At 41.8% G+C, this 18,567-nt stretch overlaps 1 protein-coding gene across 5 annotated transcripts in view; it reads left to right on the top strand.

Annotated features, from left to right (window-relative positions):
* Window positions 1–18,567, top strand: part of PANK1 (pantothenate kinase 1) — a 101,375-nt gene that overhangs the window by 77,005 nt on the left and 5,803 nt on the right. For all 5 annotated transcript variants that reach the window (XM_015536626.2, XM_042960896.1, XM_042960895.1 and 2 more), the window contains 3 exons: window positions 9,277–9,530; window positions 14,456–14,632; window positions 15,143–15,266. In XM_015536626.2, coding sequence (XP_015392112.1) covers window positions 9,277–9,530; window positions 14,456–14,632; window positions 15,143–15,266 — 555 coding nt within the window. The remainder of the gene's footprint in view (window positions 1–9,276; window positions 9,531–14,455; window positions 14,633–15,142; window positions 15,267–18,567) is intronic.

Here is an 18,567-nt window from a genome sequence, read left to right as displayed (position 1 = left end):
AGACAGTAGTATGTCCCTGGCATTTAGTAAATGCTCGTAAATATTAGCTATTGTCATCATCTTTGCTACAGCTACTGTTGCACAATATGCCAAAGATGAGATTGTATCGATCCCTGTCCGAAGTATCTTTGACTTGTCCACAGACGCTTTTCACGGCGTCGCGAAAAGCATAAACACCATGCCGGTTTTCTAGCTAGAGAGACTGAGGCCTGCCAGAGAGGCTTTCTATACATCCTGCGAACATTTTTTACTGCCGTCTACCTATTATTTGCTCTGAGTGTCTTTTTTTTGTTTTGTGACTGTCACTCAGAAGTTTTGTCCGAGACAGAAATGAAACACCTGATACTATTTATAGGTGACTTCCTTTATTGGCGAGTAAGATTTGGGGAGCGTGATTTCACGTACTAAGAATAATGCTGTCTCCCAATGGGCAGTCCATACCAGCTCTGCGTTGCTCATTTACATTTGAGAAAACTGGCTAAATGGAGGACACGGATGAGTAAGATATCTCATGTTTCTCTTTCTTTAGCGATCTTTCAACAGCTGTGTGTTCCAATTTCCCCATCTCTGCAGTCAGGATAATCTCTATACCACCCAGCCTCAACCCGCACGGAACAAAAGGAGGATAAAGTGAAATAATGGATGTAGAAAGTAAAGAGAAAATCAGGGAAGCTAGGCTCGGCAGAAGTGACTGGACATTAGAGACGAAAGGGTTGGAAGACTTGGGGGCTAGTCTTGCCAGAAAGTTGAAAATGTAGTGAGATGAGTTACAAAATACACGTTTTCAAAGCCTGGGGTACATGGCATCTCTTTCCCACCAAAGGGACCCAATGATCAAAGAATTTGGAAACTGAAAAGGCTGAGATCCAGGGGCATGAAAATTAAATTTGAATTCATCATTGGAAAAGCACTGAACCTGAATTTTAGTGTTGTCTCTGCATTTAACCAGCTGGGTGACTTCGAGCAAGACATATCCCTTTTTAGTTTCATCATCTGTAGAAAAGTGGCAGGAAAATGAAGAGAAGAGGGAGGAGTTCTAGGACATCAGAGCCTGAAGTCACCTTCGGAGACCAGAAAGTATAGCATTCGTGGCCTACATGGATAAGGAAACTAAAGCTAAAGAGAGATTAAGAGGCTTCAGTAATGGGCACCTGGGTGGCTCAGTCAGTTAAGCGTCCCACTCTTGGGTTTGGCTCAGGTTGTGATCTCACATTGATGAGTTCGAGCCCCATGTCAGGCTCCATGCTGATAGAGCAGAGTCTTCTTGGGATTCTCTCTCTCCCTCTCTCTGTCCCTCTCCTGCTCACTCTCTCTGTCTCTCTCTCTAAATAAATAACCAAACTTAAAAACGCTTTTTAAAACGAAGAGACTGTGGTAGTGCCCCCTTGTAAGCACTAGGATGTCAGCTCAATTCTGATTCAGGAGAAAATGCTGAGCCAGCCCTAGTGCTAGGAGCTTCCTTGTGTCAGCCTATCTGAACACCTCCACTAGGGAGCTTAAAGGGAAGCAAGGTGACCTAGAGCATTTATGCAACATCCCTCAATGCCTCCGTTCCTCCTTCTGGGTAATGTACATTCTGAGAGAAAGTCACTCAATATATGTTAGCCGTGGGCAAGTGTGTTTCTCAAGGTTCTGAACTAAGCGAGGTCATACCTTATTACCACCAAAGTAAAGAAGGCGCTGCTCCTTCAGGCAGGCTGTTGGAGCCTAATGAATAGATTGGAGCAGGGAGCAAGTCTGGAGTATTTGCCAAACAGCCTGGCCAGCTGGGGGCGTACATCCATAAAAAAGTAAATGGGTTGCCTTCTGTTTCCATGCTCAGTCTCAGCCAAAGCGAAGACAGAATTCATCGCTTCCCATAGCCTGTTTGCCAGGGTGCTGAGTTATGTGCCCCTGTCCTTCCAAAGTTTGTGAGGATGAATAGGTCTTACCATCCTCTGTCCACAGTACACAAGTATGTATTGTGCTCCTTCTGGGCGTCAAGTACTGTTGGGAACAAAACAAAGCCCCTGCCCTTGAGGAGCTACCTTATAGTGTGGGGAGATGGTCAGTAATTAAATAAGCAAGTGAATATAGAAGGTACCGCCACTACACACACACGCGCGCGCGCACGCACACACACACACGTATATGTATGTATATTATGGAGGGAGGAAAAAAGCAGAGTAAAGGAGATAGGGAGTGTTGGGAGATTTTAGTGTGATGAGGTAACATTGGTGCGGGAACCAAAAGAAGTAATGAAGCACATCAGACCAGTATCTGGGGAAGGGTATTTTAGGCAGAGGAAACAGTAAGTACTAAGACCCTTAGGTGTGCTAAATGCAAGCTTTTGTTTCTTCCGTTTTCCAGAGTAGAAAATTGAAGGTGCTTACGTGGTTGGTTGTAAATGACCAATATATATACTAAGGAATCTGACAACATAAAGCAGTATATAGCATATATATATATATATATATATATATATATATATATCCACACACATACGTATATATATATATATGGATATATATATATCCACACACATACGTATATATATATATGGATATATATATATCCATATATATATCCATATATATATATATATATATATCCATATATATATATACTATAAAGTCCTGTCATTGTTATTGTATAAAATTACTGATTGGGGTATAATACAGCTTTGCAGAAATGTGTTTTTAAAGCCTGAGTAGTTAGAGCTAACTGAAAGATGTTCAGCAGACCCTGAATAGTCAGCAATTGTTATATCTAATGACTATATCTTTTTCATTTATAGTAAATATACTTAAATCCTTAAATAATATCAACTAGTCTTCATCCAATTTAGAATGTACAAGAAAGAGCTATACACCATGAGACAAGCATTAAGTTAGACCCCCATGTAGAATACTTTCAACTGAACAAAGCTGCAATTCTTTCTTCCTTATTTTTCCCTTCTTTTTTTTCCTCTCTTCTTTCCTTTTTTCCTTTCTTCTCCTTTTAACATTTTAGGGTCACTGTCACAAATAAACTTCTGACACTCAGAAGTTAGCCTTCTGAGTTAATGATACACCAAAATGGAACACAGAAGAAAAACTTAATCTAACTACAAATGGTCTAAAAATTGATAAGCCAATGAGCAATCCCACCATTGAAGAAAGTGATCTTCAAGGAGAAGACTTGTCTACCCCCTGTCTCTATTCTGTGAGTTTTCTTTTGAAGAACTCACTAGAGGGGCACCAGGGTGGCTCAGTTGGTTAAGTGTCCGACTTCAACTCAGAGCCCATGGTTCACGAGTTCGAGCCCTGTGTTGGGCTCTGTGCTGACAGCTCAGGACCTGGAGCCTGCTTCAGATTCTGTGTCTCCCTCTCTCTCTGCCCCTTCTCCACTCATGCTCTGTCTCTCTCTCTCAAAAATAAGTAAACAGTAAAAAAAAAAAAAAAAAATTAGTGGAAAAATTATCAGGAAGAGGGAGGACAATTGTGGAAATGTGAAAATCTAAATCTAAGTGGATCATTCAAGAACATTTATTAGCTTGGTTCCTATTATTAATCCAGGGACTAATTCGTGATATTGCAGCAGCATAAGGTTTGGTAGACAATGTCATTCTCCACTTGTGACTGGCTTGACACTATGGCCTCTTTATTATTGGGTGCAGGGAGGAAGAAGCCATCTTGCAGGTTTTGTTATATTTCTTACTCACAGAACGTGTTTGAAAAATTCATCTGTCTCGGGTCTCCTAGGTCTTCTTTGAGAAGAAAAAAGAGCCCAGAGTGAAATTTGTAATTCAGAATCAACTCTTTTATATACAAATTATTCTTGGTTTCTGCCATTGGTGGTTTCTCCATCTTCCAATATGTTTTATGGAACCAGTGTCCTCAAAAGCGCCCTTTGGAAGTGTAGGGTATCATCCAGATGTGTATTTTATTCATGTCTAAAATACAATTTGGTGACTTATTTCTCAACTACAGGGGAGTAATATAGCTGGTTTGGGGCAGGTCCATCAAATAACCCCATAAGAGTGGATATGGAACCTCTTGGGATGTTTTTGGGGTTTTTTTGGTTTTTGTTTTTTGTTTTTTACCAGATTTATCTATTTAACTCCTTATTTAGTTATTTTTGACAGACTGGGCTGAAGCACATAAGGAGAACCTTTCACCTAATTGTATCCTGAGCATGCCTTGTGTTTAGGACCCACATTTTTTCTAATATTAGCATAGAGGTATCATAGAACTCCCTCTACAAATTAGGGTCTTCATTGTGGAAATAGTGTTTCCAATAGTGGAACAGTGCATTTCAACTCAAGAGAAGAAGTCCCAAATTATTTTATTTCTCACATAATTAGAACCCATGTGTATAGTTCTTTATAGTAGCCAAAACATTTTCACACAGGTGTCTCATTTGATTCTTCTTTTTTTTTTTTTTTTTTTTTTGAGAGAGAGAGAGAGAGAGAGAGAGAGAGAGAGAGAGAGAGAGAGAGAGAATCTCAAGCAGGCTCCATGCTTAGTGCAGAGCCCCACACAGGGCTCACGCCCACAACCCTGGGATCATGACCTGAGCTGAAATCAAGAGGTGGATGCTCAACCAACTGAGCCACCCAGGCGCCCCTCATTTGATTCTTGAAGATAATAGCTCTATGAGTTAGATAGGGCAGGTGCTATTAGGGAGAGTATGTGACATTATTGAACACCTGTACTCACTGTTCTGGGGTCATGGACTCATCCCAGCTCTTCAGCTCCTAATACTGTGTGGTCCAAGGCCCAGCAGCATCAACATCACCTGGGATATTGTTAGAAATACAGTCAGAATCCCTGGGAGTGGAGCCCAATGGTCTGTGTTTCAACAAACCCTCCTAGTGATTCTGATGGGTCCTATAGTTTGAGAATCCCACCGCACCCATACGCTTGCTCGGGTGACTTTAGTACTGGGCAAACAATGTGAGTTCATCATAGTTGTAAGTTTGAAAGTTTTTTCTACTCTACCTCTTCCCCTACTTGCTAGCCTTGGGATCCGGGATAGGTCACTTAACAGCTGACCCCTGGTGATGCGTTTCATCTGCAAAATGAGTAATAATAATAATAATAATAATAATAATAGCTTCCCTGCCTCAAGTCCTACGGATGAGATCATACAATTTTTTTACTAGCTTCCATTATTTACACAGAGTTTGAGTCTTAGGACAAGCTTAGGTTTGTTGCTTTTATATTTGGGGAGTAGTTTAAGCTTAATTATTTAGGAATTGGCAGAAGCCATACTTTCTGAAAGTGGTGAGGAGACTTACAAGCAGTGGGGTGCTGGGGCCAGTTCCTACCGGCTTAAGAGAGCTCATTGTGTGCATGTCTTCTCAACTCTGTGTTAGTGACATCATGTTGGGAGCTTGAAATTAGCCATTGTGGGGGCGATTATGCCACAGAAATTGGTAAATGCTATAAAACAGGGCTTTTGCTCCCAGAGAGCTGGTTATTAAACATTTACCAGCACACCTTGGTTACAAGATGATGTTCACATTAGTTATAGCTTCATCTGTGTGTTTGCTGGATCTGATGTTTCAGATCTATCATCATTTAAGACCCATTATAGAGATGAGCATTAGAATATATATAAAGTTAGTAGGATAGAAGTCAGAATCAGCTCACAGAAATGTTTGGTTAGCCTGCAATATTTTTAAAAAGTTAATTCGCTGTCAGATAATTTATTACACTGAGCCCCCTTTACCATAGGGCAACAATGGACTACAGGCGAATTGTAAATATGTGTATATTGTTCTGTGTGCAACAATCCCCATCATCCTGTTACTTTACATCCACTCTAGGGCTTCACTCTTCATGTTTTCTTACTGTCTCCTGTAGGTATTTGCATTTGTTACCCCCGATATAAAAAAAAAAACTAAATGTGTTTTTTGGAGAATGAGTGTTTTTCCATAGCTAGGATCTGAACGTGCTGTTTTAGGCTTTCCACAAAGTTATATAGTTGTATTTACAAAGTAGAAAGTCTGGGGAGTAATTCCCATCTTGTTCTGAATTTCAGTTGGTCTGTTTGAATACCCAAGTAAGGACTTGGCCCATTGCTTAACACTTGGGAGCCTGGACTTTTTCCTGGATGGTGAAGACTTTTGAGGGAGGTCTCTACAGGTCTCCGAAAGTGACTAATTTCTGTTTCCCAGTTTGGGGATGCATGACCTGGGCTTTGGAAATATCCACCCCTCAGTAAAATGTATAGCAGAGATGTTTATTCGCTGCTAGCACTTTATTTGAAAATTTTTTTAATGTTTATTTATTTATTTTGAGAGAGAGAGAGAGAGAGAGAAGGAGTGATGGGAGGTGGGGGGCAGAGGGAGAGGGAGAGAAAGAACCCCAAGCAGGCTCAGCACCGTCAGCGAGGAGCCTGACACTAGGGCTCAAACCCACAAACCATGAAATCTTGACCTGAGCCGAAATCAAGAGTTGGACACTTAACCGACTGAGCCACCCAGGCGCCCCGAAAATGATTTTGATGGGAAAAATGAGATAACGATGTTTTCTTTCAGATCAAAGTTTGTATGTGCTTAGTTTATTTGCCTTGAGGTTTTTCTTTTTCCACAGCATAAAAGCTGTGCCACACCATGTCTCTACGTTTGTGATGTTGGCTCTGGGCATGGCTGTCAATATGGTTGATGGACCTCTGATTAATTTTTAAGCAGGTTAACCTATGGTCCCAAGACTGGCTGATGAAATTGATACTTTTCAGTTTGGTTTGACCCAAGAAGCACTAACTTTCCCTGTCCCATTGAAAAAAATGTTTATTAAACAATTACGATGGGACAGGCCTTTGAGCGCTGAGCTCAGGGGCACCTGATGAACCATAAACAAAGCCCGGATGTGGTTAATGCTCTAAGCGGAAGAGCATGGGGTTTCATATGTGTCATACAATCTTTTCAGGTCTCCAGGTAGTTTTCTACCTAAAGTATTACCCCCTTAAAACGTATATGATTACTTGCATCACACCCCAAATTTTCACTTGGTAAAAAAAGGAAATGTTTGGAATCATGTATGAGATAGGTTTACTTTATCAGCAAGTGTCATTTAGGATGATTGTTTCTGGGGACCTCCTTTCTACTTGTTGGATGATATGCTGCCCAATTCATGAATCATCGAACAAAGCCAATTAGATCTTTAAATTAAAAAAAAAAAACAACAGAATAATTCTTTGTATAAGAAAACTTGTACCACCTTGCTGGTAACCTGTTCAAACTAATTCTGCTCTATAGGTATAGATTTAGTGGGTTTTGTTGAATGGGAAAATTCAGATGGGTGATATGAAGTCAAAAGTTTTCTTCCAGCTGCTAACTTTTATAATGAAAACGATGCCTTTCTGGCAAAATATCTAAGTACAGCACTTGTATAGGTTGCTTCCAGATCCCAGAAGTACTTTGCATTGTGGAGACAAGAGAAGAACAGGGAGTCACTGGGAGCTGTTTGCTAGCTGTATCACCGAAGGAAAGTTATTTAAGCTCTGGGAGCCTTAATCATAAAGGATAAAATACCTACTTTTGGGTTCCCTGAGAATTAAATGATCTACTACAAGTTCTTAGCATGTAATACACAATAAACACTAGCTATTATTTTCTTAAAGATTTTTTTAATCTTTATTTCTTGTTCTTTTTGAGAGAGAGAGAAAGACAGTGAAGTCCGTGAACCTGTGACCTGAGCTGAAGTTGGACGCTCAACCGACTGAGCCATCCACGCAGCCCCCCAAAGATATATATATTTTTTAATTTAAGTTAGACCTGACAAATTATCTTCTTTCATTAGTTCAGTGTCATATTGATGATTTTTAGATTTTCTTTTTTCTTTTTTTTTTTAGTCCATAGGAAATGATCCTCAACTCATGTTGATGATTATTAGATTTTTTCTTTCTTTCTTTCTTTCTTTCTTTCTTTCTTTCTTTCTTTCTTTCTTTCCTTCTTTCCTTCTTTCCTTCTTTCCTTCTTTCTTTCTTTCTTTTTTTGTCCATGCGAAATTATCCTCAACTGAGACATATGGACCAGCAATAATACGACTCTTGGGGGCTATGAATTAAACTTTTGAGGATGCAAAGGAGCCATTCTCCCCTAAGCCTGCCCCACAGCCAACTCATTCCCATTTTCTTTTTTCCCCCTGTACCTGGGAGAATGGGAGTTTTTGTCTCAGAGGAGCATGAAAAGGCACTTTAGGACCACCACCACTATTAATAAAATAGCCAACATCTTTTGAGCCTTTTGTGCATATATTATTATCATGAAATCTCTACAACAACACTGTACAGTGGATATCATCCCCATTTTACAGAGAAGCAGCCTGAGGCTTGACAAGTTAAATAACTTGCCCCACATCCCTCAGTTAAGTGTTAGAGCTAGAATTCAAAGCCAGGTCTATCTAAACTCCAAAGCCCAGGCCTGGGAAAAGGAGAGCTGGATTTCAAAGGCTCAGAGGTGTTTGTCTCCAGCTCCTAGGCTCGCTGTGCCTCCCTAAGGACCTCATCATGTCAAAGAAGTGTGGGATCCTCTCTGCTCTCAGAACATTCTCACTCTCTGCCCTGCAGGGGAGCCCCGGTCTTAGCGATGCGCTCTGTTCGTTTCCTGTGGCTGCTGTAACAAATTATCCCAAACGTAGTGGCTTAAGACAACAGAAATGGATTCAGTCATAGTTCTGGAGGCCACATGACCCAAATCAAGGTGATGGCAGGACCACACTTCCCTTAGAGGCTCTCGGGCAGATTCTGTTCCTTGCCTCTTCCAGCTTCTGGTGGCCGTTGGCATTTGTTGGCCTGTAGTGCAGTACTCCAATCTCTGCCTCTGTCTTCACCTGGCCTTCTCCTCTGGCCATCAGCTCTTTACTGTGTGTCTCATAAGGAAACTCGGCAGTGGACTTAGAGTCCACTCAGATAATACAGGATGTTCTCTTCATCTCAGGATCCTTAACTGAATAACATCTGCAAGGACCCTTTTTCAAAATCAGGTAACAGTCACAGGCTCTAAAAATTAGGACATGAACATACCTTTCAGGGCCCACCAGTTCAACCCATGACACATGCTACTGGATGCTTTCCCGGAAAGCAGGCAATTTCCTGTCCCTCATTTCCCACTCTGGGCAGACACGATGTCCGGCAAAGGTGCTTCTCTGGCAGAATGACTAATTACAACCAGATTGCACAACTCAGTGTTTCAAAAATATTGTCATGCTTTTACTGTTAATAACACATTTTAAGTCCAGCTAAAAGCCTACGGGGCTTCCCCGGAAGTGGTCATAGCCTCTCTCATGAGGTTTTGTTCTCTTTCAGATTGCTGACCTGCAGCTCCATAAACTGGATGAACTGGACTGTCTGATTCAGGGCCTGCTTTACGTCGACTCCATTGGCTTCAATGGCAAGCCAGAATGTTACTATTTTGAAAATCCCACAAATCCTGAATTGTGTCAAAAAAAGCCGTACTGCCTTGATAACCCATACCCTATGTTGCTGGTGAACATGGGCTCGGGTGTCAGCATCCTAGCAGTGTACTCCAAGGACAACTATAAAAGAGTTACAGGGACCAGGTAAACATGGTTTCTACTAGAAGAACCTTTCTGTACTTAAATCCAGGCGTCTCTCTTGAAGATCAGTTTGTAAAAAGATTCTTTGTACTGAGTACATTTTTAAAAGAAGGATCTTATGCTCCTCAGCCAACCAGAAAGGATTTATTGCATGATATGTTAAAATAGTAGAAGGATGCTTTATATAAAGGTGAATAAAACACAGTCCTTACCCTGCTGGAAACTGGTCAGGTTGAGGGAAGGATTAGCACACACCAAACTGAAGGCAGTCCATGTTAAGTGCCAAATGAATGGCAGGGACAATAAGAGAGTAGAATCCAGAAGAAAGGATGCTTGGGATGGTCAGGGAGGGCTTCGAAAGAAACCTTCTCTTGGAATTTCCTTGGTGCCTGGCACAGGATGCGTGGCTTGAAATAAATCACCACTGCAACCAGTGAAGCAAACTGGGTTTACAAAAAATGGTTTTTTTTTACCCTGAGTTAAATGTTCCAGCTGAAAGCCAGAATGGTTGGCACAGGGCACAGGGACTCTGCAAGTGCAACTGACGGGAAGACAGTGCCACAGCTGCACTTGGGCGGGGTGCCTTGCTTTTAGTGCGCGCACACGCCCAAGGGCAGTTGTGCCCAGCTTCCTGTTCGTAGTGATTCAACAGGGGCAAAAGAATCCAGTGTCAGAAATCTCTGAGAAATGCTAGCGTAAACAAAATCTAGGAAGTTTTTCTTACTTCTAAGTGAAGGATTCGGTGTGAAGTGTTTCTCCCACCAATGGGAGCACAGAACCCGTTTTTGGAGGAATAACTTAAGGAACCCGTGCCAGGTGGAATGCATGGTTTTGTACATGGTATCAAACCCGTCGTTGTTAATAGATGAAGATACCGTGGAACTTCTCTGGGCCTCAGTGCCCTTGTTTGTGCCACAAAGGGGGTTGTTTCTTAGGTCGTTTCTATGGGCATTTCTAGTGCTGAAATCCTCCACTATTCCTTCCCCATTAGGAGAAGAGCACAGTTTTTCGGGCGTATTTCTCTGCCCTGTGATGGGTCCGCATTAGTCAGTGTGATTCACCACTGGGGAAGGGAAGATTTAGTCCTCCAGGAGACTTGGGCAATGTCTGGAGACATTTTTTTTTTTTGGTTGTCATAATCGGATGTGGGGTGTGACTGGCATCTAGTGGCTAGAGGCCAGGGACACCGCTAAATATCCTACAAAGCACAGGGAAGCCCCCAACAACAAAAAAGTACTGAACCCCAAAAGTCAATAGTACTGCTGTTGAGGAACCTTGGCATGTGTGTGCACACACACACACATACACACACACACACACACACACACACACACACACACTCCGACTGAATCCTGCTTGTGTTCAGAATATCGAATGTTAATCGCTACTCGGCACACATTTTCTCAGTGAGCGTACAGAACTAAGCTTCCTTGCTCACAGAAGAATCACAGCTGTCCCACAACTGTATTAGGACTGTCACGAGTGTCAAAGACAAGTGAATATTTCGGCCAAGCTGGTTTTACCTTAGAGAGTGATCTCCTAATACAAGTACAGTTTTGAAGAAACTACAGACTTCTTCCCAGAAGGAGTCCTTGATTGGTAGGAGCTAGTCCCAAGGTAACAAGCTAAATAAACACTTTTCCTCAGTTAGAGATATTTATAATTTCGTTGATTAACACTTAGCAAATTCATGCATCACAATCACAACTAATTCTATTTTCTCAAACTTGGAAGTTCCAGGAATCTAGATCATCTTCTTGAACAGCTGCTAATGAGCTAATTGTGGTGTTTGGCTTCTATTACATGTGTAATCATGCTCATGAATTCCCATTCTTGGTAAATGCCCATGAATGACCGGTGTGTTGCAACCATCAACAGACCCTGTCTGGATATCCAAGTTACTCTGCAAATGCTTTTCAACCAGTAGTTTTGGAAACATGCTATAGCCGACTGAAGGTTCATAGAGAGCCCTTTCGAGGGCTGCCACAGGTAGGGGAAGGAAAGGAAACATCAGTTCTGTGGGCTGCAGCTCCTCCTTGGCCAACCAGAGTTGTTCTGCCAAAGGCTTCCAAGTTACAAAAGCACCGATATAAACTATTATGGTCGGCAACGAACGTCAGTTTGTAAAACACACTTTGGGAATCACTGATCTAAGCAAATGGCTTCAGCTTTAAGTTTACTACTGCTATCGTGAACTGGTGGCTATAACTCCAGGTTTTTGTGATTATGTTATACTCTATTTTCTCAAACATTTTTATTTTTAGGAAGCCACATCATTACAGGAGATCAGTTTCTTTTAAGCATATGACTTTATTATTTTTTTTAATTTTATTTTTTATTTTTTTAAATTTACATCCAAATTAGTTAGCATATAGTACTTTATTATTTTTTTAATGTTTATTTTTGAGAGAGAGACAGAGAGACAGAGAGAGGGGAGGGGCAGAGAGAGGGAAACACAGAATCCGAAGCGGGCTCCAGGCTCTGAGCGGTCAGCACAGAGCCGGACATGGGGCTCAAACTCACAAACTGCGAGATCATGACCTGAGCCGAAGTCGGACGCTAACCTGACTGAGCCACCCAGGCGCCCCTTAAGCATACGATTTTAAATGGTTCGTTTCATGTTATGTATAATTTTATCGCATCCTAGATGAGGTAGTGACCCCTTTTTTGTTCTATTGACGCTACTCCAATTTTATTGTAGAAGCTAAAGAAAAAAGAGGACTTTACAGCTGACATTGTTGGAATGTGCAGATTATTAAAAGGGGAACGTAAAGAATTTTGGAACTTAGGTGGAAGCAATAGCGCAGCTCATCTCATTGTTCTGGAATCTATTTTAAGGGCACAAGCCCTCAGTAATTGAAGGTTTCTTCTCCTTTTCCCTAAAATCCCTCACTACAAGGTTGTTGGTTTTTGGAAAAAAAAAAAAAAATGATGATGATGCTATTCGACAGCTGCTCCCTGGCAGTGTGTTTTTGTCTCCAGTTTGCTGAGGGTCTTACCGTGTCTATGGAAACAAACTGATGTACCTGATCATGAGCGAGAGAACCACTTTGATTAAATCCTGGTTAGCAGGTTGAGGATATTAATAAAGTGCTCTTCTGCGACTGTGCGTCCTTTCCTCCCATCTGCAGCGTGCCAGCGACGCACATGCATGCTCGCTTTCCCCACGCAGCCCCGATGCTTTGTCTGGAGCCACGGGTCATCTTCCAGCCACACAAAGCACTCGTCCGTGTCCACTCATACCAACACATCAGTTGACGAATTGCCTTCTTTCTAAGTCCGCCAATGTCTCCGGTTGCCTAGATTGAGAGTAGGTTGTTGACTGCCTTGATTGACAGGAATACCTGATGTTCAAAGAAAGGTTATTAGCATGGATGAAAGCAGCTAGAAGCATGAGAAATGACTTAAAAACATACAGAGACAAATCCAGATGGCACGCAAACCAAAAATTGTCCCCACCAAAATATACTAGCTTTGGAGGGCACACTGAAACCGACAACGTGTGTGCCACACCATGTTAAATGTAAATAAGTTTTCTTAGAGGAAATCCAGATGTCTACTGTGACGGACTTGCCAAGGCAGGGATGTCCATGAGATCTTTATTTCCTCCTGCTACTGCACCTTCAGTGTGGGTAGCTGCCTCTGGTGATGCCTAGCTACATAATTTTCCACAAGGAGCTATCGTTTCAATCAAGTATGTATTTTTGTAAGAATCACTATTTAAGAAATATCACATACAGTTTCCTTTTAGATACAACTTAAAGAACCGTGTGCCTGTGTATAATCTGGCACCTTCTTGTCGGCAGTTACTGACAGAAAATATAGTTTCCCCTAAAGTTTCTTGCTTCAAATTTAAATTTAAAATGACCTTCACCTCCACTTGAATTTTCTCTTAGAACTAAAAAGCCAGTACCCAAACACACATGGGCTTCCCAGGGCTAGCAGCTCGGGGAGCTCGAGGACAAAACTGACCTAAGCAATTGGCTCTTCTGCATTTGCTCGTCTACGCGGTAGAGTGAAACCCAGGCCTGGGTCAGTGCCTCTTTCCCTGCCCGGAGGTCACTGGTGATAGCTCCACTCCAAGCCTGCTTCTCTGTCACGTAACGTTGACATTAAGACGCAACTAAATTCATTCTCAACTACCATAATTAGTTTCTAATTTTGTCTAAAGAGACTATTTTAGAAGACTTTTCCCCAAAACGACTGAAAGCTTCTAAAACATAGCTGAGCGTTGAAACTGTTTTATGACCTTTGTTACCATTTTTGACTACTGGGTCGTAAGTAAAATATTAATAACCTTTTCCAGAGTCTACCAGAAAAAAATCCAGTATGTGAGCCATCAGTGGTTTCCGTTTAGAAATTTCTAAGAAGGTTCAATGAGATTATGTCTGCTAGAGGTCAAGGTAAAAGATAACAGCTTCTGGGCAGGCTGTTCCTCACAGCCCTAGGTCAGTCTGGCTCTGCACTTGTGAACTTCGTGTACACAAGGTTTCTTTTTCCAAGTATTTGTATGAAGCTACATTTTTTTTTTCATAGCAGTCATTTCTCCGGTTATTTGCTGCTTTCAGACCACTTTACATAAGAGAGATCCTGATTCGGCCCCATTTTATAGGTGAGAAGACTCAGTGAGATTCTTAGGTTAGTGGCTAGCTGAAGGTCTCACAACGGAAATCAGTGAAAGTCTTTCTCTGGTTTTATTCTTCAATTCAGGGGCAAGTTTTCCTTGGTGTTTCTTTTTAGCCTCTGCCCTTTTTTTTTTTTTTAATCCAATATACCCTCAAGCTATTTTGCACCCTCCACAAAATTCAAGTGCCCCTTTGTTTTTCTTCTGTTTTTATTAACCCGTATTAGTGACCTTGTTGTAGTTGGGGACTCGGATGGGCATATCTTAAAGTAAAATTTAAAAATAAACCTTATTGTTCCTTCAGTCTTGGAGGTGGAACATTCCTAGGCCTATGTTGCTTGCTGACTGGTTGTGAGACCTTTGAAGAAGCTCTGGAAATGGCAGCTAAAGGCGACAGCACCAATGTTGATAAGCTGGTGAAGGACATTTACGGAGGAGACTATGAACGATTTGGCCTTCAAGGATCCGCTGTAGCATCAAGGTAGAGACAAAGTAGCTAGGAGCCATAGTGTTTAAACAAGGCAACCTCTCCACCCTGGCCATTCACTTAGTTATTTTTAAAAATGTCAACCCACCAGCCTGGTGCAAGTATCTATGGTTATTGGAGCTCAGACTTGATCTCCCACCCTTTAGAAAGCACTGAGACGTTTAGCCTTTGATGCTTGTGCTTAAAATAGGGCAGCTTTGAAAGAAGGTTCTGGAAAACTGCAACAGTTTCCCCTGTTCCATTCTTGTCTAATATATCTAGAGAGCATTAAAAAAAATTTTTTTTCCCATTAATAGCCATGCTACTTTGCCCCTATTTAAAAAAAAAAAAAAAAGGGCAGCCAACCATTCATATCGTAATCCTGTCTGCTTGTAAACCATGGTAGCCAAATCAGGTCATTTGAACTTGAACAGTTATTCATAAGGCTTTCCACAGTACTTTGGTGAAAGCGTGGGACCTGCCTGAGGATGATTTTGAACACTCTCGCTAATATTTCCAACATAGCTTTGGCAACATGATGAGTAAGGAAAAGCGAGATTCCATCAGCAAGGAAGACCTCGCCCGAGCCACACTGGTCACCATCACCAACAACATTGGCTCCATTGCTCGGATGTGTGCGTTGAATGAGGTAAGGCCTTAACCCAGAGAAAGACTTGTGTCATTCCTACACATCATCTTTAGCGGTGCAAAACTGTTGACCCTTACAAAATTGTAGATCCTTGGGAAGCCTGCCCTTTGTCCTAATCACATCTTGTAGAACGTGAGGGGTGTGTTCTGGGAAATGGAAAGGAGCATGTGTCTTATTTTTAAGAGGCACTGGATAATAAATGGTAAGCCATCTAATCATGGAAACCAGGTAAAATTTACCACACCTAGCATAGCCTCTCTGACCATCATTATCACCACGTACCTACTGAAATGTGAGGGAAAGACTGTGCATCCTTGCAAATAACTGCAGGTAAAGTGTTCCCCTTGCAAGAGTCGATATTCTCTCTGCTTTCAGCTTCTTTACAGTGTTGCCTTGTGGCATGGAGTTCAAGCAGCATTGTACAGGGCTATCAAAGCATAGAGAGCTTGCTACAGCCGAGACCAGCCAGAGCCCCAGGCAGAAAAAGGGGTGGAGCCGGTGACAGGCAAAGTTTTGGTAACATGATTTGAAACACTGCAGGATTCCTGCAGGAAAACAGAACTCTTTTCCTGAAAGACGAGACCTGTAAAGTAGCAAGGCTCTCACTGAGTTGTGTTAGGAAGACAAGAAAGGGGTTAGGAACACGTAACATGCAACGGGTAATAGAAGTTATATTAAAGAATCACAGTCGCATCAGTGATAGAGTTCTTAAAAATATAATTTTAATAGAAATACATACAGAAGACGGTCAAATGCTAAGTGTACAGCTTGAATTTTCACACGCCTGTATAACCACCACTCAGATCAAGAAATAGAACATTACAGGTACTGCAGAAACCAGCCCTGCCCCCTCCTAGTCGAACAGTGGGGTTTTAAACACGGTAAGAGGCGATCTTTATGACGGGTGGTGCCAGCCCGGCCTTTGAGCTCTGGGGTTACAACTTTGAACAGAATATGCCACTGGTCTGTGGCTCAGGGTCACAACTTTTTTAAGTCCCTGTCTGAAATGGAGTTTAAATGAAAGGCCAGGAGTTTAAATGCAAGGCTGAAATGGAAAGAATGTATTCCAGCCATGTGCCTTTCAAAGTCCACTGCAGTCATGGGACTCATTTTAACAGAGGATTTATTTTTTGACCTTAACCTTTAAAGGGAGTTTTTTCCAGGTAGCCAAACAATATGTGTGTAGTGGGCTGTCCTCACATACTCACAAAGGTCAGTTGGATGGCAATGTCCCTGCCCCACAGGGTCATAGATGCCCTTTCCCCTGCTTTCCACGCACTTTGAGTGAGCCAGCAGGTCTTTTTACAGAAATCATAATCACTTTAGGGGGAGGTCGACTGGTTTTATTTTTCACTCTTGATCTCAATTTCCTACTATTTATTGTTGGAGTGTAGCAAAAATGGTGGGGTTTTTTTTTTAAGTATGGCCGATGAGAGGAATCACCTACCCGGTGACCTTGGGCAAGGGCTTTATTAGCCGGTGACCTGCCAGCGCAGGCTCCCTGTGGGCACACCACAAAGTGGCAGCAGGGTTTCCTGTCAGAGCCATAGTGTGAGCTCTTCAGTCATTGCTTAGCGTGCTGGAGTCACAGAGTGGAGAGCCCTTGAACTCGGCTACTTCATAGAGGGGCACCACGTTTACAGATTCTAAAATATTTTTGCTATGATTATTGGAATCCTGTAAAATGCTTCTCCATCAACATCAAACTCTTTATTCATATTATTGGATAGAAAATACAAACACATGGGGCGCCTGGGTGCCTCGGACCCAGCGTCGGACTTGGGCTCAGGTCATGATCCCATAGTTCGTGAGTTCAAGCCCCCCATCAGGCTTTCTGCTGTCAGCACGGAGGCCGCTTTGGATCCTCTGTCCCCTCTCTCTCTGCCCCTCCCTTGCTCATGCACCCGTGCGCACACATGCTCTCTCTCTCTCTCAAAAATAAACATTAAAAAAAAAAAAAAAAAGCACATGACACAGAGTTCTAAAGACACCGAAAGAGTATATGAGGAAGTAAGTATTTCCACCTGGAAATTTCCATTTCCATCTGGAAATGTTAGCCTCACTAGAGGTAGCCATTGTTCTCCACTTTTGGGGTTTTATTCTATCTTGTATGCAATAAAGGAGAAACATTTCCTTCCAAAGGCAGCAAACTCTACAACATTCTTTTTTTTTAACAACACTTTTATTGAGATATAATCTCACTCATACAATTCACCCTTTACATATTATTGTATGTCTTGCTTTGATTGTTTATCAACTTTTTATTATGAAAATTGATAACCCTACGTAAAGGAGTCGAATGGTATAAAGAACCTCCGTATATCTATTAACCAGACTCAACAGTTATCAAGACTTTGCCACACACACCTTATCTGTTTTCTTCTTCCTCCTCCCTCTGCTCCTCTCTCCTCCTTTTGTTCCTCCTCTCTGTTTTGCTAAAATATTTAAAAGCAAATACCAGACGTCATATCAGCCTACCTCATATACTTCAATATGCACTTCCGGGAATATTGCCTCTTGCTTTTTTACATGAGAATACATGTGAATGTTATATCTTTCCTACTGCAATGTTATTTTTATTTTTTATAAATGTTTACTTACTTATTTTGAGGGAGGGAGGGAGAGAGAGCAAGAGAGCCAGCATGCACCTGAGTGGGGGAGGGGCAGAGGGAGAGGGAGAGTCCCAAGCAGGCTCTGTGCTGTCAGCGCAGGCCCAACTCAGGCCCAACTCGGGGCTCAGTCTCACCAACCTTGAGATCATGACCTGAGTAGAAATCAAGAGTCAGATGCTTAACCAACTGAGCCACCCAGGTGCCCTGTCAACATTATTTTTTTAAACTAATTTCCTGAGATTTTCTCTAGTCTTTCTTTCTTTTTTTTTTTTTTTTTATTCATAGTCATATCTTTGACTTGCTTGGAATTTATTTGAAATGAGGACTGTCCATCAGCTTTTATTGTCATTCTGTTCCTTCTGGCTCATTACCAGCGTAATGCAGGACTGGGGCTTTGGTCAAGTCCCAGTTGGACTTCCTTGTTTTAGGTGAAAAGGCAGAACTCCTAAATTTCACTAAATTTTTCTTTAATCTGAGTTTCCTACTTTGAGTGTTTCTTGTCGCATCTCAGTCTGAGCAGTTTGTAGCTACCATTGTTATTTGTGGAAGCTTATTAAAACCACCTCCCACCCGTCCACCCATGGAAAATTTTCACCATAATTAATGGGCTCATCAACTTACACTGTCAAAACTGGAGACGGTTAAGAGGCCATGTTCCTAGATCCTGATTATTCCTGATAGACTGAACA

The sequence above is a fragment of the Panthera tigris genome, chromosome D2, assembly GCF_018350195.1.
Source record: "Panthera tigris isolate Pti1 chromosome D2, P.tigris_Pti1_mat1.1, whole genome shotgun sequence".
Classification (NCBI taxonomy): Eukaryota; Metazoa; Chordata; class Mammalia; order Carnivora; family Felidae; genus Panthera; species Panthera tigris.
This window is presented reverse-complemented; position numbering and strand designations above follow the sequence as displayed.